Source organism: Poecile atricapillus, chromosome Z (genome assembly GCF_030490865.1).
Source record: "Poecile atricapillus isolate bPoeAtr1 chromosome Z, bPoeAtr1.hap1, whole genome shotgun sequence".
Classification (NCBI taxonomy): Eukaryota; Metazoa; Chordata; class Aves; order Passeriformes; family Paridae; genus Poecile; species Poecile atricapillus.
The window spans coordinates 20,650,222-20,674,376 of record NC_081289.1 but is presented as its reverse complement, the minus strand read 5'-3'; the positions used below and the strand labels follow the sequence as shown (position 1 = coordinate 20,674,376).

At 40.4% G+C, this 24,155-nt stretch overlaps 1 protein-coding gene across 1 annotated transcript in view; it reads left to right on the top strand.

The window, feature by feature from the left end:
* LOC131573494 (UPF0606 protein KIAA1549-like) overlaps positions 1-24,155 on the top strand; it is a 141,080-nt gene that overhangs the window by 105,447 nt on the left and 11,478 nt on the right. The window contains exons 11-17 of the mRNA XM_058827499.1: positions 7,214-7,416; positions 10,773-10,897; positions 15,428-15,633; positions 17,356-17,579; positions 18,698-18,842; positions 20,434-20,667; positions 21,977-22,029. Of these exons, the coding sequence (XP_058683482.1) occupies positions 7,214-7,416; positions 10,773-10,897; positions 15,428-15,633; positions 17,356-17,579; positions 18,698-18,842; positions 20,434-20,667; positions 21,977-22,029 (1,190 nt within the window). The remainder of the gene's footprint in view (positions 1-7,213; positions 7,417-10,772; positions 10,898-15,427; positions 15,634-17,355; positions 17,580-18,697; positions 18,843-20,433; positions 20,668-21,976; positions 22,030-24,155) is intronic.

Here is a 24,155-nt window from a genome sequence, read left to right as displayed (position 1 = left end):
GTAATTTTTTTATGTGCTATCTCTCTTAGAGGCTGCAGTTGTTTCTTGGAATTATGTAGGTGACCTTAGAGGAGTAATTGTTTAATATAACTTGGGGATGAAAATCTGGTGAAACTGAGGCAGCAGTGACCTGTCTATTGTATAAAGTTGCCAGTCTTCTTCTAGCTTACGCCTGACACTTCCATCCAACCAGTGTGCAAAGGAACCTCACAAACTATGATTAAGATAGTATCCACCCAGCGGCATTTCTGTCTGAGAAGGAAAGCTAAAACTGTGTGTGATTCAGGAACAAAATTCTGCCTGTTACAGCAGTTATCTCAGCAGCCTGTGGGCATATATGTACTCAGAGTTATGGGCTTTCAACAACATGATCCCTCTTGTATTTTGTGAAATTTACTGAGCTGTCATGGTAATATTAGTGTGGCAGGAAGAAATGCACAAAGGAGAAGAAGAGGGATGATGAAAATCCACGGGAAGAATCTGTCTTAAGAAAATATTTCAGGACAGGTGTCTTGAGAATCTCAGGCTTTATAAAGTTTTGTAAGTTTGGGGGTTTCTTTATTTGTTTTTAATCCTACTCCAGAAGCAAAATTCTTGAGGTGGTATTTTCTGTGGTATTCCTGCTTTCCTTACTATTTGTTTGGTGGTAAGCAGTGATACAGTTCTGACTTTGCAGTGGAGGGAGGAAGGACCAGAGCCTGTACACCAGCTTGTTCTGATTTTCTGTGCCAGTGCTGGCCATAGAGTGTGCTGCTTTTTCCCAACTTGATGGGAGAAACCCAGGCAACTGTAAGCATATTTCTTTTCCCCAAGGACAGGTTTGCTCAGCTGCTTTACCTATTCCCAGAAATGGTAATAGTTGACCGAAGTGCTATTGGGATGACAAATGGGAAATGCAATTTGTATAGAGTTACTTGGTCCAAGATAAGAAACTGGATAATGTTTTGTACATGCAGCCTCTTTTTTGGGCCCTCAGGTCTCAAAATTCTGTTTCTGGTTTGAGGTTTGCCGTAGAGGGCACAGTCTGTAGTGGAAGGGTGGTAAGAAATAATAAATACAGGGAACTCTCATTGCACATGCACTTATTTTTACCTATAAACACTGTTAATAAGTGAAGGTATTTAAATTAGAGACTTCTTTTTGTTTTGGTCCCTAAACATATTTTCTAAACCAGCAACAGTGAAGGAACCCTTCTGCACATTTCTCAGTTGTGCTTAGTGTTGGGGTTTTTTTAAAGTAGACTTGGAAGAAGTTTGGCTTATGGTACAAATAGGGTGCATCATATCCCATGTCAGAAGAGAGACACAATGGCACAAAAAGACCTCAAGAGATACAGATGGGTCTTTTTTCAGTATTTTGAAGGTGGCTATGGACTCAGAACTCTCCTTCTATGAGATCTTCTAATATGCTTTTTTCATGAATGAAGGTGTTTTGTGTCTTAAATCAGATATTCATTATTGTTATTGAATCACACATATAAATTGTATGCCTACTTTACAGGCAGTCCCTGACCATCATCCCAAAGGGGTTTATGTCAAAGGAGAGCAATGCAAATAAAAATACAAAGGTTGTACTTATGTGGAAAGATACGTTGGAATGATAATACAGAAATGAGCTGAGTAAGAAAATGACACTCTGAAAGATGAACATGCCTCAGTACTTCTAAATTCTTATTTCTTGGTAGGCTGGTGATTTGAATATCTTGTGGAACAGTGTCTGCAAACCATATGGATGAATAATCCTTGTGGGAATAAGATGTAGAGAACTTCTTGGATGAGATAGTAGACACATGGTGAAAAAAGAGTTAAAATTAAGAGGACACTACCAAGCACACAAACAACTACAAATTATTATCCTTTTTGATGTGTCATGAGAGTAATACAGTGAATTCACACTAACCCATGTTATGGTGCCCTGGGGATATGGACAAGAGTTTGGTGATGTGAATATCAGGTTGTGAAGTCAGTTGGCAGTGTGTAGTAGCTTTAAGCTGTCCTAAATCACTGACTTACATCTTCAAGCCACACTAATTTTAAGAACATTGTGTCTCATTTTCTTGCTATGTTTAAGCTTGTAGACCTGTTTTTTTGGGGTTTTTTTTCTGAAAGGTTTCTTTATCCTGTAATATTCTGTATGGTAGCATGATAGTAAGGTTGTAAGTCAGAAGGACTTGCAGGGATTCTTGTCCTGTTCACAGGTTATGCACTGACACTAAAGTACATGCTTAGCTCCTTTGTTTCCTTAGAAATTTATGTTAACAGCCCCTGCCCAATTCACCTGGCTCTACAAGGAACAAGGCAAGACCATGGTAAAAAATAGAAGAAAATGGTCTTAATACATTATTCTTCGTATTATGTCCAAATTCAGATGCTGCTTGTAGAAACTACAGGGAGAATACTGAGTAAAGTGTATTTCTTTTCTTCTGCTTTCTGCTGAAATTACTCACTGACCTGTGAGCAGCATTTGCTTTCTTGAGAAGATAGGTTGTTGACATTCTTGGTGTGTCTCTGCATCCAACAAAACAATATATTGGCAACCATTTTGTATTTCAGTGTCTTGAGCAGCACTGAAACTATTATCTGCTTTTATGCAATAAGAATTGACTGAGGTGTACAGATTTTGTAGGCTTCTGCAGAAATTACTGGATTTTTCTGTGAATTAAGCTTCAAATACTGGTTTGGTTTTTTTGTTTTTCATTCAGTATGTAACAATAGAATTAAAAACTCTCAACTTAGCAATATGAAATCATCTTCCTCTAAGATTTTGGCAGGTTCTGCATTTGTATAATAATACAATTCCTTATCAGTGCAGTAATTTAGATATGTTCATTTTGGTGGCAAGCTTCAGAGTAGTTTATCTCTTTCCCTTTCACAAATATGTTAGAGATAAATGAAAACTTCTAACAACTTACATTTAAAACAAGAAATCTTTGCCAAGACTGGTTTTGTGCAGGGTAAAGGCACCTGAGGCTGGTGAAAAGACGCTCATTTTCAGTACCTGAACAAATAACAATATCAGCACAACTTAAAAAGTGCTCTTAGGAATATACTGCATTCTTTTCTTGGTGGTTATTAACATATGAGTAGTAGATGACAGATCCACACGTGGTATCCTGACTACCAGTCCCAAGATGAGCAGAGGTGATGCAACCTGTTACATAACTTGATATAAAGAAAAAAAATAATTCAGCAGGTGGCACACAGAAATTTCTGAGAAAATATTGGAAACATCTTCAGTCAAGATTAACACCATTCATTTCACTGAGTCAGTGATCTGACTGTCTTAAAGAAAGCAGAGTTGTGGTTCAGTGTCCTTCAGACACTTCTCACTGAAAATGGACTTTGGCTGCTATAATTTCTCAGTTAAAAGTCATAATATTGCTGTGGTCTGTGAGGAGAGGTAAGAGAAGCACAGACTGTTTTTAAGAAAACAAAGCAGGCTTATGTAAATGTTATTTCTACAGCAATAATCCTATTGGTATTTCTGTTATTTTAGTAAGTGAATTAATAAGTGATTTTATAATTTTTTGAGGACCATCTTTTCGTATTCAGTCACATATCTGTGTACATATACATGTTGTATACGTATGTATTGTCACAGTTTTCTATCACGTTTTTTCATTCATATGCAGAAACATACACAGGTGCATACAGTCTCTATTGGCTGGAGCTGGTAGTGCCAACTTAATGTTTTTTAGCAGGAGATATCTAGAAATGTTTGTACAGAACTCCGAAAGACTTGAAGCATTCGGGCCATTTCCATTCAATATCAGTTTCATACTGAAACTATTCTTCAGGATGAGCAGAAGAGTTTGTTTTCCAAAGAACAAGGTTAAGAGAAAATAAAATGCTCTGTCTGAATTTTAAAAATTGTGTTGGAGAACCTCTAGTGCACGTTCTGAACCTTAGGGGCTGTAGGGTGTGGGAGGAAAGAGAGCAAGAAGGTTGTTTGGTATGAGGGAAATGCTTTTGCTGATTCTGTGGGGAACTGCCAGTTTCTGACTTAAGTTTAAAAACTTGAGGAAAATGTTTGCATGGGATTGACAAAGACTTGTTAGAGATTTACCAGGTAAATAGTCAGAGGATTGCACCAGTTCTGCGCTTGTACGGTCTGTAGAGTAAGGTGTGTACTGTAAAGTTGAGAGGGTTTTTTTGTGTTGTGTTACACAGAGCTTGTTATGACACCAGGTGTTAAAAGTGTGAAGACAGATGAGCCTCAGGTTCTTGGATGCTGTAACATCCTGGCACTGGCAGGTGGCAGGAAGAGGGAGAGACAAGAGAGGGGGGCAGAGAGAATTGTTCTGCCTGTCAAGGAAAAGACCATCTGAGGAGTTTACTTGGCTCCAACTTAAGGAAAATACAGCTAGAGGTTCTGTGGTACCTGGGGTGATGATAGCCGAGATTGACCAGTCCTCTGTTGCGAGCAAGCATCCATGACACCCTAAAGTCTTAGCCACCCTAGCTTTAAACATGCATTAAAGATTCATCCCCTTCTCCTTTCAGTGTGTGTTTGCCAGCTTCTGTGTGAAGTGAGGTGAGGATCCTGCTTTTACAAAGAACATTCTTAGATTCTTTGACTAAAAGTAGAAGGCCCAGTCTATGCCAAGGATTCAGCAGGGTGGGAGAGAGCAAGACTGTTCCTGTGGAAGAACTGAATTTATGATGTTCTAACTCAAGGCTTCATTGCAATGCCTGTGTGTGAGAGAAGATCCAGTTGTGGTTGTTTCAGATAATCTTAGCTGCCATTTCTTACAGTATGAGTGCTGGTCTTTGCAGTACTGACAGCCTTTTAGTTCAGCTGCTGTGTGGTCTGTCTGCAGATAAACATTCATGGATACATATGCTGTGGCACATGTGCATGTACACATAAATATATCTGTTCCCGTGACTGACAAAAGGTTGTGTTGAACTGCAACTATGAATAAGACTATTGAAAATTAAAAAATGAAAAATGTATATTTTTATATGGTTTTTTTATTCCCAAACAGGTTTACAATCTCAGTCTGCTAGAGTGATTCTAAGACAGGTTGAAGTTCATGCTTCAGACATGCTGCAATCTGAGTAAAACCATACTGGTAACTCCAGTATTCCTGGACTCTTTCTCTTCAGTTGTCCTTCCTCACCTCACCCATCACACTGTTCAAAAAGCAGCAGTAGCTGCACAGGTTGATAAGAAAAGGGTAGAGCACCACCAGTTTTTTTGTGGAAGAATTGTGCCTAGCACATGGTGGAGACTGTCATCATCTTTGGAGCTAAGGGGACTGGAGTCTGCGGAGGGGAATGTAGTGAAATAGAGGATGGGATCATCAGGAAGCAGCAGCAGGGCTGTGCAGGCAGGAGGGGGGAGTATGAAGAGGTTAGAAGAAGGGAAGGCACTGAAGGTTCAAAGGAAGAGTGTCATATAGAGGAATATATTCTCTGGGAATAGACATGACTTGAAACAGGCTGTAAGTGAGGTGGGGTAACTAAGAAGTTTGAATAATCAAAGTGGTGCAAGCTGGCCTGATAATTCTGACCACAGAAGTGAAAAGGTTGTCTTCAGAAGTATTTGGGGGAGGGGGTGGGGTTTTTTGGAGGGTTTTGGAGGAGGGGTTTTATTAAGTAAGCAAGATCCTGAAGGGGAATGCTTAGCATCTGAAGGGGGGAAAATTTCAGGAAGGCTTCACTGGATGACAGTGACTCAAAAAAATGGAGACACACCTTCACCTAGTGTAGCTCCTCAGTGCCTTTTTGAATCCGTGGTTGCAGTTATTTGCATTAATTCAATAACTGAATCACTCATAATGCTGAATTGAAGGGACTGTTGTAAAGCTCAGGACAAATGGACATCGCAGAAGACATCCAGGTCTGATCAAATAATAAGCTTATTCATTTTGTGAGAAATTAACTCCAAAACCTCAGCAGACAAGCTGTTGGATTTTACAGAAGAGCTTTTATTGCCATCTACTGGTTCAAATAGGCAGCTTGCTCAACTGCATCGCCCTTTCTAAGAACCATTTGGAAAATGTTTGCTTACTGAGAAAATATTTTGAAGAGATTGTTTCAGAATATTCCTTAGGCAAGCTTATCTTTGGCATGACATCAGACGAGTCTGTTTGCAGTTAGCTATGTTGTCGTGCCAAGCCTTATGAAAGGGGGTTCATTTAAACATCTGGAAGCCGGCGCACCCATAAATGCACTCCAGCACACGCTTTGCTTTGCAGGAAATGGGCTCTAGGAACACACGGAGGATTCTGTGCGTGTGGTGTGCAGCAGGCTGTGTGTGTGTGCACCTCCAAAACCGGAGCTGTTAATGTTTCTTGCTACTTTCAACTTCCAAACTATGTAAAATTGAGTGGGGTTTGAAGAAAAACTTTCTCCTAATTAGTTCTTCAGATTTTCCAATTACTCCAAAGCCCCCCAAAAAATCAGTGGAGTGCTTGAAACTTGGAGCCTTGATTACATCTGAATCAAGGCATTGATAAGGTGATACTAGCTTTTTTTATAAATACAGTTGTGAAAGAAAAAGGCTGAATTGTGTGTCTTTCTCAAGCAAGGTGCCCATAGAATAAGATCTTTAGGATAATTTCTCTAGATTCCAAAGCTTTTTGCATATTTTTTTGTCTGTTCAGTATGGAATTCCTAAGAGATTTTCAGGTTTTTTTTCTGTAGGCATCAATACTGGCTGACAAGTCATTGCCAGGCTGCTGTATAACTCAGATCTGCAGTGTTTGTCTTTCATCAGATGAACTAGGTGTTTGTACAAGCACTCCCAGATTTGGGGAGCTCAAAATGAGAAAGATCAACAGTGACATTATTTAAATTATTTAAAATCCTGCATCCATTTTGGCTGGAAGAAATGGAAATATTATCTGGCAGTGGTAGCCATTTCAGTCTGTACACAGGTGTCTACAGCCTTGCACTCACAAGTACACAAAAAGCTCCTCACACAATGATTAAACCTAAGGAAATAACAGTAAAAAATAGTAGCAGCATCAGAAGTCTATTTTTTAGCTAGATTTATTGACTTGGAATTTTAAATTGTGTATCATATACTTCAGTAAGGTGACAGAGCTGTGGAGAGTTTCTTTTTCTTTTCCCTGGCACTCATGTTCTGTTCCTGAGACTGCCATAGCCTGACCATCCTCTCAGTGGCCATTGTTTGCAGATCTGAAAGCCTTTGTACTCATTGTCACTTACTGTTCCTGTTTCTTGTCTTTGTTCTTTTCTCACAGCTACAAGCCCCCAGTGTGAAAGGCTTTGATTTTGCTAAGCAGCATCTGGGCCAGCACAATAAAGATGATGTCCTGATTATCCATGAGCCAGCTCCTTTACCAGGACCTATTAAGGATACTACCCCATCTGAAAACGGAGATGTGCCCAGCCCCAAATCCAAGACTTCCACAAAGCCTTCAAAGACTGTTCGACACAGAGGGAGGTCAGTTCACAGAGATAAAAACAAATTGTAGTAGACAACAGTTTATTAAGGGCTAGTGATTGCTGTATTCTTAGGGCAATTTCAGTGGAAAGAACTGTTCCAGAGCTCCGGAACTCGCATTTTCTAGTGAGCCACCACTGTTACACCTCGCTGCTCATTAGTACTTGCTTGTGAGAATTTAGTGTTCATTTTCCTTTTAAAGGGAACATACCCAGTTAAGAGGGGCATTTAAGACACTGCTGAGCTGACTGGAGTCGGGTCATTGCCTGCTCACTGGAAATCCCAAGTCTAAGGTTTCCAGTGCAGTCTCTTTGTGATCTCTAGCTACTAAGCCAACGTGTGGTTAAAAACAAATGAAAACCACTGACGAAGGATAATGTGTTTCAATCACATTAATAATGATCAATATATGTATGAAGAGTCGGGATTTCCAAAACCAAGCCAAAATTCAGGGAAGATGCAGAAATGTTCTTATTCATGGTTATCTGTGGGGGTCTCTTAGCAAGTGAGCCTTATTCAGAAACAGGAATGGTAATTCACAGCTGTGCAAATGGAGGAGAGTTGTCAGCCATCAGCAGAATCTTCCTAACCTATTCCAGTAATCACATGATGTGACTGTCCCTTGCTGGAAAAAATCGTGTTTGTAGGATACATGATGTAACAAAGCTATGTGGTAGAGATGGATCTATGCAGAAAAAAATGTGGAAGGTAATACATGGGAGAAGAAGTGAACTCTAAGAAGACCCCCTCTGAACTACTCTTTCCAGTAATTCTTCTTCTCCCTCACTCGCACTTCTTTGTCTCCAGTTCTGCATTCCCTATGCCTATACCTATGTGATTCTGCACAGTGGGAGGAAAAAAAGACAAACAATCAAGGGCAGGGTTGGATGAGCTGAGAAAGAAACTAATGGTGATTATTCTGACTGAGCTGCAGGTCTCTGCAACACGGCTTGCTCCTCTGTTCAGCCCTCTATGCTTTGTCCAAAGCCCCAGTTGTCTTAAGATCCTTGCTTCATCTTCCCCATGTGGGCTTCACAAAGCTCAGTTTCCCCCTTCCAAGCCTGTCCTAACTCCCTACAGGCCTTGTAAGTAGAAGACTGTGATACAGTGGAAGGTGGGCAAAACTGGAAAATAAAGGAAGAAAAATGAGATATACTAGTAGGTGTGGCTTACATAAATTAAAACAAAGTAATATAAATCTGAAAGACAAGTGTTTCTGTGTTTCTTTTAAAAACTTCAGAAGTGGCCTAAGATAGAGATGATATGTGGGGGAAGGGAAAGCATCTCAATTTATATGCAGATAAGCATAAGAAATAAGTTTAAATTTGAGGTTGCTACTGTATTTCTTCTAGAATAATTCAGAAAATTAAGCAGGGGGAATTTCAGAAGCCAGCATTCTAATGAATGGCCTTCCCATTGTAGAATTCCACCAAGTAATTCAAGGGTGATTTGCCCTTAGTGAAGCCATGTTGGCTGTCACCAAGCCCCTTCTTATTTTCCGTGTGCCTTAGCGTAGTTTCCAGCACAATCTGCTCTGTGATCTTCCCAGGCACAGAGGTGAGGGTGACTGACCTGTAGTTCAGACACTTGAAATGTTTTCAAAAGAGCATCTCCCACTTCTCCCTCATATTCCATTAAGAACAAATCTTCCTTTTGGTTTAACTATGGATATGTTGCCATCATCTCCCTGCCATGCTGACGTGCCCGTGTCAGCTTGCCGTTTGAAACATTTATTCCCCAAGGCAGAAGTTGAAATGTGAGATGGTGTCATACTGGGTTGTGTTGGGTTTAGCTGCTTGATGTTTTGTGAGGAAACACAGAACCCAGTTCATCACAGTTCAGGTCAGGATTGTATGTTACATGCCAGGAATCTAGCGGTGATGTGAGTACACGTTCTATATCTGTAAGAAACAACAAACAAGAACAGCTGAGTTCGGAAAGCTCAGCATCCCTAGGCTCCAGCTGAGAGCTGGACCTGCTGTTTTGACTTGAGAGTATACAACTGCATATTCTTCAGCACTTAGAAGAAACAGATGATGTTGACTCAACAGTATTTATGTTCCTATAACTTGGTGACAATTTGGATATGCTGAAAAAAGAGTATGAAGGGAAATGCAGAGCACAGTGCAGTGAAACAAAGTCAGTAGGAGATCTGGACACAGAACTCCAGCCTCATACTCTGCTGAACCAGGACAAAGCTGATGGAGATGATAGAAAAAGGTGCAGTGATGGAGATCTCTAAGCTCATTGAGGACCATTTAGCCTCTTTTCCCTGCTATTGTTTTTTTAATTGGGATATGACATTAGTCTTACAGTCCTGCAGATCAGGGTATTGCTTAGGGAGGAGAAAAAGGAAGTTGAATTCAGAGCTACAAGGAGTAGATTTAGCTTCAGTGGACTTGTCAGGCTTCATACAGTTATCTTAGTCTGTGAGCTCTAGGCAGGTTGATGTTTAGCCAAGAGCCCTGGTAACTAGTTCAGATACCCATCTAGCCCAAGCAAATCCTGCACAAATGAGGTTAATGCACAGACATGTGCACACTCTCCATGATTAACTCCCTGCCAGAATAGAATATGAGTGTTCACAGGACAAAATGGTCACTAGAGACACTATCACAAAGGCTGATCCCATGTGAAAAGACGGGCTTTGGTGTCAGGCAGGGGTGTGGGCCCTGTATTTTTTTTCTATTTTTATACTATCAGAATAATTTTACAGCTGAAGTATTTTGTTAGGGAAGATGAAGTATTCATACTTCAGTACAGCTGAAGTATATTGTTGGGTATTTTTTTATTTTTCTATCTTGCCTACAAAAGCTGCAAGCACTGAGATTGTAATTTTTAGATAACAAATGTTCTTAAGAATTGTGTGACTGAATGGAATAAATACATAAAAGGAGCATTTTTAATTGAATTTTTGAATTACATTTGACTAGTCAGGAAAATATTCACATAGATTTGTATTGTTAGCAAGAGAACACCAAATTAGCAAGGCTGAATGTTAAACTAGTTACCTTTGTAAGTTTCACATTCCTAATATAATTGTTTTCTTTCTGAGAAGTAAATTGCTAGTTAGAAATGCAGAGCTTTTTCTTGCAGTGTATTTTAAAGGAAAGATTACTTAATAAAAGTGTCACATGTAAATCGTTTTGAGGTCATTTTTCACACACAACAGCAGTAGCATCATGGCAATGAATATCCAGCTATGATAATGCATTCTAAATTTACTTATAAACAGAGGAAAATTTTAGCAGACTTCACAACATATTTTAGCACAGGATTCTTTGTGTGTGAGAATTATACTCCCTTGCAAACTTGTGTTACATGTTGGTTTGTTTGTTTTGTGACATTTGTGGCAGAATTTCCCCATCAGATGCAGAATCCACAGCAAGTGAACAATCCAGCGGGAGAGAGACAGGAGAGGAGAGTGCAAGACCATCAGCTGTTGCAAACGAGGGCAAGCCACGCAGAGCAGTGAAGAAGGGTTTGTTAATTTTGTTTTTTATCTCCTTGTGTGCTCTAGTGCTTTACTCAGGTTGAAGAGTTACTCTGGTACTGTAACTTTTCTAAACTCATCTTTTGCTGTTGATTTTTCTGCTTCTTGCCACAGAAAATCCCTTCATATTTGGTTTAGTTTCTTCTGTAGAAACTGAGCTATACATTCCTTTCATTCCAGCAAGCTTTTGAAACAAATGGCTTAGCAAGAATGAATCTTGCCTCCTTTTGTCCCACACACACCCCCAGCAAAACTCTTTCCAGCAAGGCCTAATTGTGTCTCTCATGGTAGCAGAATTGCAGACAGTTACATGGGCAGCAGAGGTCACAGCAGGACTTCAGGCCACGGGTCTGTGTGTGTAACAGTACCCTTGAAAAGTCATATGAAAAGAAAAGACACCAGAGAGGTAAAAGTTTTACAAATGAGTTGTAATTCAGTCATCAAAATGCCTGCATGATTGTACATTAGAATGATCAAAATGCAATGCTACTGTGTTAATAACACTGGTATTTTTTTATAAAGAACCATCTTGCTTCCAGTTAAAGTGCCAGTATTTTTCTTGGTAATACTCTAAAATATATATATTTGTATATTTGAAAAGATGGGAAAACATCTCAGGAGGGTTTAAGTGCCTCCAACCTATCTGACTTGAATTCTGTTGCTCTGTTTTAGTGTTATCCCATTTCTTCTTACCTGGGGACTCCAAACTCATCTCCTAATTTTCTATCTGGCTTAAAACTTTATGTAACGTTTAACATTTCCTTTTGGTGTAGAAATGTTACACGATGCTGCATCTGAATTACCTGGTAAAGGCAGCAAGGAGACTGTGTAAAATGTGTCCTTTCTACCTATCATGCCCTTACTGGGTAAAAGGCACTATTTTTTCAGCATTTGGTGCCTCTGGTTTGCAAATTATAGGGACTATTTTTAGCATTCAGAATTGGAGGCACTGTCTGCAGAGAGCTCTCTACTAAATGAGAGATTCAGTTTCCTTTTTGTGCAGCTGAGATTTGGCAGTTTGATCCAAGTTCACGCATTTCATTCAAAAGTAAATGCAATCATCTTACTGCTGTGGATTTTCTCCAGTTGCCATTCTAGCTAAATTTGTCATAATTACTGTGTTGTCTCTTCTTTTTCCTTTATGTTGTCAGGAGCAAACAGAGTGGGTAAGTAACCAGAGCTGGTAGTTGAGTACAAATATGAATAGGGGTGTTGGGGTAGCTGCAATTATGTCTTAAGCATGGAAGAGCTTGTCTTCTAAATCTAAGAAAATAAAATTGCTTTTGAAGTATTAAAAAAGTCTCAGTAACACAAATTATAGTAATCCACCACATTTTTCTAATGTTTTCCTCCCAGTTCTTTCAAATTATTGAGGAAAACATCACCATGAAAGAAGCAAAACTAAGGCAGCTGTTGGTCCTGAAACCAGCTTTGTATAAACAAGTTGGAGATAATATTAGAATTAATGTCATTACTGGAAGCCCAAGAAAAACACGAGCTACCTGCAAAGAAACACAAATATTCTGTTGTGAACCAGCGTTTTCTCTGCCAGGATTGAGAGATGGCAAACATAGGGCAGGAGAAAGCTGATGCCTTCTTTGATAATTATCTAGTATAATTAGATAATTTATCTAGATAATTTGATAATTTATCTAGTGATAAAATAAGTGTCCTTTGATAGCACTGACATCTCATAGTAGCCAACCTTCTGTCCATCCTTCTGTACTATGCTGCTTTCCATTGGTGGGTGTAATGAGCCATCAGCTTCATCCTAGGGATGTCACCTACTGGGATTCACAGAAACTGTGTGAAATTTATCTCTAATTGCATGCTCTGGAATGATTAAGATACCAGTGGATGAGTTGAAGAATCCCATTGGCTTTATCTGATTTTGGATGAGGCCTTATGCACCTTGGTTGCTGTGTCTCTCGAGGGTGCAGGAAGCAGTAGCCTTTCTCTGTCTCCAGCTGTATTGATTTTCATATGAAATCATAGCTTCCTGACATTTCAGTTCAATTAATGGCTTCAACTGAAGGAGCAGTGATATACATTGATCCTGACATGTGACCTATATGGACTGGTTGTTAAAATACGGTGTGACCAGTGTTGGGGTATTAAGTGCCTCTCCATTATTTTTTAGCCTCAGCTAAATTATTCTGAAATCAGAATTTCATTTATATAGTGCCATTCAATAGCTTTATAATGAAGATTGTCTAAATGTGAATAATAGTGTCATATAAAAACTTTGAAATGAGAAATTATGCTTATTCTCTCCGTCAAAACTTCTACAGGACCTTGTTCGTGTGTTGAGTTAGAAACCATTTCTTCTTTTGCTGTATGTATAGAGTCCTGTGCTGTTCCTGACTTTATCTACTTTTCTTTACTTCCATCTTGGTTTGTATTTATAGACACATTGAATGTAGGCAGATGGGATTTAAAGCTCAGATGCAGCTTATGAAGGTTTTTTTGTGTGTATCTTTTCTGCAAAAAGGACTTAACATATGATATTACTGTAGAGCCTAACCAAAATTTGTCAGTGGGACTTCTGTTTTACAAAACAAGTTTAAGAACCCTTTCAGCTAAGAGGCCCATGCCAAGCACTTGTTTATGTGTGCAGAAGGAAAAGTTATGGATGAAGTTACACAGATTCAGAGTGAATGCTCAGTGTAATTGAAGGTACTGGACCTCGTTAACCAAGCAATACGAAAATGTCCATAAAATTTTATGTTGGAGGTCAGTGAGCTTGGGAACGGTGCATAGAGTAAAAAGGTGAGGAAAAAATGACTAATGTGGAAGATGGATGCAGAAGTTCAGATTTCTATTGACTACACAATTGCTCTGAGGGATTCACACTGACTCTACATATCTTGTGTCCTCTCTGTGAGAGGCAATGCTTGCACACTTCTGAGAGATCCATGAACATGGGGCTGTGAAGATGACAGATGGTTAAGATGATAAAAATAGCTACAGAAGAGATATGGATATATTTCATTTAGGCTCTGTGTCTTGCAAAACATTTGGGACACAAAGGTCTTGAATGGAGCTGTTTACCTTCTTTTTAAGAACATTTATATATAGAAATCACATTTATAAATGATGCATGCCTTTTATAAATGTGTATGTTTGACAATGCTTTGATTAAGTTTGAGAAATATGAATAATAGGGATTTTGCTTAACTTGTGGCCAAACTGCTTTCCAGCCCAGAAGTAGTGTGCTGTGACTATAATAAAGCATACTATTTCTTTCTTATCATGCTCCTTTGTTGTGTTGGAAGAGGGAAGCAAAGGAGCAAGTGTTCTACTGTGACCTTCCACAGAAGATAGGATTCACTCCTCTTCTGAACTCTATCCTGCATTACCAGCACGTTGCACAGAATCACAGCAGTGACTATTTTATTTCCCTTCCTGTCTGTTGTAGTGGGATCGTGTTGATCAACAACATTGATTCTGTATCAGAATCAAATTCGATTTTCCTCCTGATTTGAGTATTGAGAACCACATCCCCTTATTAGAAGTGTGTGAAAACATGTGTGACTGTGGCCCTCAACACTGTTGTGTTCCTTCATAAGGAGAGTCACAAGTGTTGATCTCTCATTGCTTGTATTTTGTGGTGAAGAGCAGTTTGAGAATATGTGGCTTTATCACATGGATAAGACAAAAGGTTTTGAAAGTTTTCAATAGCTTTTGCAAGCATCATCTGCATAGCAGTTTCTGATAAAGGTTAATTCAGAAAAAACATTACTAAATCTGTGCTTAACTGCAAATCACTGGGGTGATCCTGTGCATTTCAAGTCTTTTGAGGGAGATGGCCCGTTTCTATTGAAGTAATTAACTGTTGGCAGGACCTGGGGTGCACTTCCATGCATTCTGGTTTTCATAATGTCTTTTGTTGATTGTATTTGAGTTGGTTTAACCTCTTCAACAAATTACAACATGACAGTATTTATGCAGCTTGCTTATTATTATGTGAACTATTTATCCTGTCACAGAGAAAAAAATCTGCTTTAAAAGCGTTAATCAGTAAAATGTCTGTAAAATCTTTGTGTTTTGTGCAGATTTCTAAGGGTTTTTTTGTTTGTTCCTGTATCACTCCTATCACTTAAGAAATGCATTTTGCATTGAGACATCTTTCATTGCTCTTTCAACCCCCATTTTAGCAATTTGCATCTCCTTAAGTACTGATAAGAGGAATCATTAGCAGAATGCACTTAAACAGCTTTTTATGGAGTAAAGTAGATTGAGATTTTGGGGGTTTGCAAGTGCCAAGAGCTTGATTTACAGAAATTAAGAATGACAGCTCACCTTCTGGAAATATAATGGGAAAATGTTTATAATTTGCAAACCACAGAGTAGACTTGTTGTGCACTAAATGTGAGTCAGCTGGAAGGCCTGTACAGCAAATTAGACACAGATGGAAAACAGGGTACAGTTTTGTAGCACAGCATCTGTAGAGCTTAACATTTGACCTTGATAACCCTGTCTGCACTACTTCACTCTGTATTGGTTCTGGTGATTTAGGACCTCCTCAGACCAGCAGTGGAAACGAGCAGCACTCCTCAGCCTCTATCTTTGAACATGTGGATAGGATGTCCCGTTCCTCAGATGCCAGCAGACGGGTCCCGAGCAAGATCCAGCTGATTGCCATGCAACCCATGGCAGCACCTCCGGTTCAGAACTCGGTGCTCTCTGATCGAGTAGCAGAGACCAACAAAATTAATAAAGAGGTATTTTTGAAAATGCTTTGAATGTTTTTGGAGGAGTGTATGCCTAGACAAAGGGAAATTGAAAAGCATCCAGTTTCTTGTTGTCAGGAGCTCCTTGTAAATCCCTGAGGAGTTAAATCTTGACAAGTTACCGGAATAATCCTGTTTCCATCCAGAGAAATTATCTGACCTGTTTCTAAGAGATGCCTAAACCAAAATTTAAACACAGAGAGGATTTGATGGTCAGATACCTTTGTATTAGCATCCTTTTGCCAGTCAGCAGGACATGACTGAAAGAGAGTTGTGCTAATTAATGTATGAGAATTGGAACATACGGCCCACCCTGGTTTTCATTCTACACTATTCTTTTACTTTTCAGAACTCAGGATGTTGGTTATAAAAAGAAGTTATCTCAAAACATTCTGGCTTGTGAATTTGCAGCCCAGTTCATAGCTTTCAACTTGTAATGTGTTTACCTGACAGTAAATATACAAAATTTCCTGCTCTCTCTGAGGCTTGTGCTACTGTAAGCAGAATATGAGCATGCCTGGGGCATGAGGAAAGATGATGCACTATAAAACCACATCATACACTGCCTGACAGTAGCACATACCTGCATCCTGGTTTGGTACTGGGTGTAAGATGACCGTTTTTCCTAATTCAGAGTGGAAGATTACTCAAACCTGTAACTGAACTTCATTAAGAATCTGTTTCTCAGTGCCTTACTGAAGAGAATATGTAAATCGAGGATACAGAGGCAAGAGGAGCCACAAAACAGAAATTTGTCTATATGGGCAGGACACATACAATTCTAACTATGAACATAAAGAGCAAGTCTGACTTGTGTCCTATATATGGGGGTTGTTTTGGGGTTTTTTTGGATTTTCATGAGAGAATGCACAAAAATCAATTTTTATTTGGTTCTTAATTTGCTGATGCAGATGTGTTCCAGAACTAGTCCAGCACAGGCAGTGCAGTTGTTGTACCTAATCTAGTGCTTAAGTGCTTACCAGTGATAAGAATTGTATCAGTGGATTTTGGGCCAGGACTTCCAAAGTGTGGTGTTACAACAGCTTTACCCAGATAATGAGATGCACTCCATGAAATTTGAAAAACGGTGGGAGAGAGGCCTGAAAACTCAGCCTCCAAGATGATGCAGAGCTGATAGTGCCATGTTCATCTGGGGATCTGGGCGCTTGTGTTGCTCCTGTGTTCCTGCATAGCATATGGCACAGCAGAAGCACTGAGTTATGAGCTCAGTTGGCTCTTGAAATTCTTGCTTCTTATGTGATGAAGGTCATTAAAGGGAAAGGGTGGCAGATTTTAACACTGTTGATCAAATATCTATCTGCTTGCCTAGCATAGCTAACTACAGCCTGGTTAGTCTTATTTTTTCAGAGCAGTGTTACGTCTGGCAGACAGCAGGAGTTTTTTGTGTTCCTCCTGCCTTTTGTTAACAAACTGCCACTACCCTCTAATTGCACCTGCTGTGCTGGCAATCGTGTTGTGTATAATAGTACATCTACCTGGGGAGACAGTGGGGAGACTGCATAATATCCAGGAAGGAAAGCGTGTTCATAAATGGTTGTGTCTTATTTTAATCCTTCAGAGATTCGGGGGAGGGAGGCAGAGGCAGGCAGAGAGGTGGGTAGGAGAGGTTTGCAGAAGAGCAGCAAAACCCAATTTGCAAAATATGCAGCTGAAAAAATATTCCTCCTTGTTTTTTTCTTCTCCTTCCTTAAGATACAAACAGCCCTGAGGCATAAATCCGAGATCGAGCATCACCGCAATAAGATTCGCCTCCGCGCCAAGCGTAAAGGGCACTATGAGTTTCCAGTGGTGGATGACGTGGTGGTGGTTGACTCCAAAGAACAGCACAGAATATACCGCAAGGCACAGATGCAGATTGACAAGATCTTGGACCCTGGAGGCAGTGTGCCTACTGTCTTCATAGAGCCCAGGAAGAGGTAGGCATTCCAAAGATGCAATGAACTATTTTCTTTTAGAGTCAGTGCCCAAACTACATCAAAACTGTACTTCTTAACTGTCAGAGCTTAAAATCATTTTGATCACTAGTTGAATTTGAGTTATCTAGGTGAAAAGGATTGGGTTGTTCTAAACACTTTTATTTATTTCAGTATATGCCGCTATGTTTTGATTTCAAATTATTTTTTTCCAAGTTCTAAGCAGTGAATTCTTGATAAATAAGCCCAAATGCATGAAAACAGTCTTAAAACAATTTAGTGTTTGCTCTGCCATTTGTTTTAATAATTCCTGTGTGTGGTGAAGAGGGATTAAAATTGCAATATCTGCACTGAGAAAGAAACCTGCGAGTAATATAACCAACAAGTAATAATATTTTTTTTTTGTAAAGCAGAAGAGGGGGTGGGGAATATGTAAAATAAGGAAAACCTTGAACAATCTAAAAACCATAAAGATTCTGATTGTTAAAGGCAAATTCACAAATCAATGAGATTACCTTGAGGGAATACATAAAAGGTTATAAGGCACATCTGTCAGCCTCACAGACCTGCCTTCCTGGCCTTGTGTTTGCAGAGAGTTTTTCCTGGGTTTTGTATCGGGCTTATGAATACAGGCACTTTGTTCCTGGAGCACTGATGCCCAGTGGGTGCTTCTGCACTGATAGAAAGTAGCTTTTCTCCAGTGGTGTGGGTTCCTCAGCTGGTGGGGTTAAACCCTCTGGACGAAGCACAAAGCTTTGTTGGCAGTGTGGTCTGTTCTGTGCCTGCAGATGTGTCACACTTTGGGCTGGGGAGCTGGAACACAGGACAGATGAATGTAGGAGGGAGGTGACTCTGGAGAGAATTTAAGGGAAGAATGGGATGTTTTGGAGAGTTGCCAATGAGAGTGTTATTAAGAGAAGCTTGAGGAAAGAGATTTGAGCTACCTAATAGGACTGGCATAGAAAACTGGGAAAAGGAAGAGAAACGGGGCTGAGGCAAGGATGACTTGGAGGAAGTGGGCAGAGGAGTTCAAGCTTGAGTGGGATGAGAAGAAAAATTTCAAAAATAAATGTGATTACCTTTGTCTCCCTATCTCTGCTTTTTGTCTTTCTCCTGTTAAGTTCTCGTGCAAAGCGTTCTCCCAAGCAGCGCCGTCGCCATCAGATAAACGGGAGTCCACTTGATGCCGAAAAGGACAGGTTAATCACAACTGACAGTGATGGGACGTACAAAAGGCCTCCAGGAGTCAATAATTCTGCATATATTGTATGTATGTCTCTTGAATGGCAGGAATGTTCTGACAGTGATGACAGCTGAGACATTGGCAGGTTTTTGGCCTACTGTTTATGGTCCATATGACATGGTTCATTTCAGTCATGTAGTTAGCATGTATATCAAAGTGAAATAAGGATTTCATTGACAGTCTGTCATTAAGCAGTAGAATTCTGCCGAGTGTTCCTTGATACTACAGAGGCCAAGAACCAAAGCCTTGTTTTCGTCAATGCAACTGTGTTATGCACATGAAAGTATGCATGACATGTTCCACAATATCTTGAACATAGTTTCACTCTAGTCCAATTTGCTGGGTGTTATATATTCATATATTACAGGAAATTTCATACTTTGCTCTTACAGAATGGGAGATTCAAGTCTTTTTGTGAGAAATTTTCTCATCTTTCAAATGCTGGAATTAATTATTAATGATAAAGAAACACGTCTTTGTACTACATTAACTTGAAACAATTCTAGTGCAATGTCTTGAAAATTAATTTTTTTTTCACATCTAAAAAAAGAAAGACGCTGGAGAATACTTCTGTTCAATCATATCCATGTCACAAACAGTATTTAGGCATCTTTACCCACTTCTAAGCAGATTTCATGAAGCCAAATGCTAATACTGGACGCCCCTGGACAGTTCTTATCTTTAAAGATGGTTTGATAATTTTAAGAATTTCATTGTTAGCTGCATATGCAGTCAGGTAACTGATGTCGATTTCTGCAGTTTCCCTTTGCCTTCAAACATGAGTGTGATGATTTTAATGTCATGCTGCAGTAGAATGAATTATCATCTGAAGCTGTTTAATTAAGACATGGCACACAGCAGGCTCAGCCCCTTTGGCATCTGCAGTGAGACTGCTCAGAATGCTAAGTTCCTAATAAAGTAGAAGCTTGTGCCTCTTGACAACTGATTTTGCAGTCTGCGTGCAGTGGTAAGAATGAGCTCTGATAATAAGTCTGCTGCTGTAAAGCTCGTTTAATTTCCTCTCACTGATGAACAATAAGCCCATGCGGTAAGATCCCAGGTTGTAATTATGATGCATGCCTAAGGTATTGCTGCAGTGAAGCACTTACATGAATCCCATTCAGGTGATGCACCCAAGTTCAAGTTGGATGCAGGTAACCACTTAACAGCTTCCTTTCTGTGTTTTTCTAGGAGGTAATAATTGTTTTAATGTTACTGCTGATGTGGTCAGTTATAAGCTAAAGACTGAATTAATTTCTTGGACTTGCAAAAGCTGCAAAGAAGCCAGAGATGTAGACAGAGCTGATTGTTTTGTTTTCTGGATGGAGAAATACTCTCTGCATGACTTCATTACGTGCTTGCAAACCACTGTTACAGCTGAGTAACTCCTGCACACAGCTCTGCTGCCTTACCTGAGATCAGAGTCCCTCAGATCACACTGAATGAAGTATTTGAGCTGCTGGTGTTATGTATGTGCATGCAGAAGTAGGGAGGGTAAGGTCAGGTGCTGTGGTTCTGGCAGACAGTGTTGCTTGGACTGAAGGCCCACAGGGGCTTGGAAGATGCTTAGATCTTCTCTGTGGCTGCCCTTCACCTTCTTTCCATTTTCTTCAGTCCGATCCAGACTTGCCTCCCGACCCCCAGACATCATCCTCGGCGGATCTGGGGAAGTTCCCTGGCTTGCCCTCGCACCCGGTGTCGCAGTACGTGCCCCCGCAGCCGTCCATCGAGGAGGCTCGGCAGACCATGCACTCGCTGCTGGACGACGCCTTCGCGCTGGTGGCTCCCAGCAGCCAGGCCGCCAATTCCACGGCCGCGCCTCCGCCCGGGGTGCCGGCGGGACAGCCGGTGAGGAGCTGCTGGGCACGGCCAGGGGCACCTGCAGGCACTGGGGATCACCTCGTGGGCCAGCTCACCTGCAGGCACTGGGGATCACCTCGTGGGCCAGCTCACCTGCAGGCACTGGGGATCACCTCGTGGGCCAGCTCACCTGCAGGCACTGGGGATCACCTCGTGGGCCAGCTCACCTGCAGGCACTGGGGATCACCTCGTGGGCCAGCTCACCTGCAGGCACTGGGGATCACCTCGTGGGCCAGCTCACCTGCAGGCACTGGGGATCACCTCGTGGGCCAGCTCACCTGCAGGCACTGGGGATCACCTCGTGGGCCAGCTCACCTGCGGGCACTGGGGATCACCTCGTGGGCCAGCTCACCTGCAGGCACTGGGGATCACCTCGTGGGCCAGCTCACCTGCAGGCACTGGGGATCACCTCGTGGGCCAGCTCGGGCGGTAAAGGACGCATTTGTGATTCAGCTTGAAAGGCGTCTCTGGGCAGGGAGTTAGCACCAGTTGAGCTACAGCCACTGTTGTGCCCTTGCTGTCAGGACTTAGCACAAATGCGGAATATTCCTGGAACAAGGTGAATTCAGAAATTCACACAAGATGGTGACCTTGCTTTCTGCACTGTTTGGTTGCTTTTCCCTTGTCCCATCTCAGCCACAAGGAGTTTTCCTTTAGGATAATTCCAGTTCTTCTCAGAGTCTTTCACAAACCAGTCTTGCTGTGTCTGAGAGTAAACCTTTTTTTCTTTTTTTTTAATATGTGTGGTAGTTCCTATTTTGACAATAAAAAAAAGAATCTATTTGACTTAGGTCATATTTTTCAGCAGGATATCCAAAACTTTCAGGAGGTGAGGGATAGGGAAGCAGTGTTTCTGTGTATGATTTTTCACTTTTGATGGAGCACTGAAACACATGGATAATCTTGTGGCTCTGATTCCCAAGCTCTGATGAGTCTGAGCCCTGTGGTTTCTCTGCTGCAGTCTGATGCTGTTCGAGGTCAAAAGAGATTTCCAAATGCAAAGCTTGGTTTTTTGCTAAGTAGACATTGGAGCAGCTCTTGATCTTCTGCAAGTGAGAAAAAGTATTTCTGAAAGGTTTTTAAATTAAGACTCTGATCACACTGAAGAGGCTGTAGCAGTGATTCCCAGATCTTCTTGTGCTCCTCTGTTTGTAAAATGGAAGTTCTTATGGCTGACATCAGGTCTTACATACAAGCTTAGTGATCTCTGCCATTCATCACTTAAAAGCCTGACCGTGGACTTCCCAAGGTATGAATTTTTATTTTAATTTGGTGCTTTTTTTCATTCTTCTGACAGAGATACATGGAATTTGGAATGACTCCGCCAACAGCACCAGGTCTCCTACCAAGGTAGCTTTATACTGATAAAATTTTCATTTATTATTTTCCTTGCAGTTACTCCAGATTTCTTATTGGCACTGGTATATTGTTATGTAAAGTACTGTATAAATGAGACAGGAATCCAGATCCAGTCTGCGTTACTTATTTATGAAGCATAAATGACATATGCCTGCTGTATGGAATCCAAGCCTCTGTTTAAAAGAAATGTGTTTCTAGCCCCTCAGCTATAGAGATGTCCTTCCAGTATTCAGTAAAGCACGAGTCTGAGCTTTTGGAGAGCCTGAAACAGTTACTCAGATGCATGTAATTCTCCCAGTATTCTTGCTTTCATCTTGTTTCTGTATCCTCAGGGCAACACTCACTCACAACAGCTTTCATATGACTAACAGATTCATTCTATTTTTAACTGAGTTGAGAATAAATGACAGATCACAGTGACCCTCACAGAGAAAGTCTGCCTTGAAGCCCTATTACTATAAAATAGGGGAAGAACAAATTTTCCATCTTCTCCTGCCCTTGCCGTGGGAGAATTGTGTAAAGAGGAGAAAATGGTTGTCTGGGTGATGGTTAATTTCACATTTGGTTCGTGTGTTTTAACCACATGTGAAGTTGGACACTTGAGTCACAGTACTCAGTGAGGTGAGACTTGTCTCACCCTCTCCAAGCTGCTGCAGTGAAATAAATGGTGGTCTTGTGCTGCTCTCCCATTACCTTAGAGTTTACCATATGAGATGAAATCCCACAGATATTCATATCATTCGTCACACTTCACCTTTCACTGCCTTTGAAACTTGATGATAAAGTGGCTGTGAAGAATTTTCCGTGATTTATTGTTCTGCAACCTGATTTTTGAGAAGACCAAGTCGAAAAGGAGGAGTTTCTAAGCATCTTGCTTAGTTCTTGGCTGGAGATGACAGTTTCAGTGTGACTGAAGCATAGATGAAATGGCACACAGTATGACATCTGGTGTACTCTTGGTAATTTAGGTTACCTTGAAGATTATGAGCTTTGAGACTGCCAGTATAAAGCATAACCAATTACTTGTTATTGAGGAGATTTTGTCTTTGTTGGCCTGTTACATATTCAGGGAAAATGTGATAAATCAATCACATAAATAAATTAATCACACTGCTGTAGTCCATGTTGATACACCTGAGCAAGATAGTGTCCTCACAATGTGTTTTTGTTCAAAAGTTTATCATTCTTTGGCGAAGGCAGTCTGAATTTATGTAAACCACAAAAGTTCAAATGCTGGCTTTGCCAGTGTCAACAGATTAAGTTAACAATCTACAAAGTCATTGATCTGAACAGAAAGAATTCCTCTAAATTTTCATCAAAATAGAAGGTTTCCTAAAGCTTGGTCAGTAGAAAACAAGGACAGTTGTCATGGTTGTACAGTGGGAGTTATTCTCAAAATCTGGAGATAATGACAAACAAATTGATAGAAGCAATGCACCAGTTAGAGGAAGGAAAAATAACCTGAGGTCAGCATGATTAGGTGGCATGTATCAATGTCATAGTCCATTGGGTTAAATATCCAATGCTTGGAATAATAGTTGGGTGAGCATACCGTTCTCTTCTTTGTAATAACACCATCAGCATCTTTAATGGGGCGGAACCAACCTGGGGAAAAAAATTAAATGTAAAAGACCTAGGTCACATAATAGCTAGGCAGTTATAAAGGCATAATGAACAACTTTTGCCAGAAAATGGATATTGAATCATGCAGCAGAGATAGATATTCTGAGCTGTAGTGGATTAGTGGTGTAAAATTGATTTTTGGAGCAGTATCTCCTGACGTAAGTGACTGGAGATAATTTTGGGGGTTTTTTGGGTGTACAAAAAATCGAAAGCAGAGTTTCAGTCTGGAAATAGGATGGAGCACTAGAAAGCCTGTATGATACAGATGCAGAGCTGTATTCTGGTTTTATACTCTTACATTGATCTTTGACTTTAAAGAGAAGCTATAGCTATCTATTATAAAGAAGATGGAGAAGGTGAAGCCTTATTAAATGTGAACCTTTCAAGTGCAAACACATCAGCAATAAAGAATTTACTTAATGTCCTCTGAAAAATTGGCACAAAAAGAATACATTTGGAGCAATGTTGAGAAAATATTTTCTTTAGAGAACATA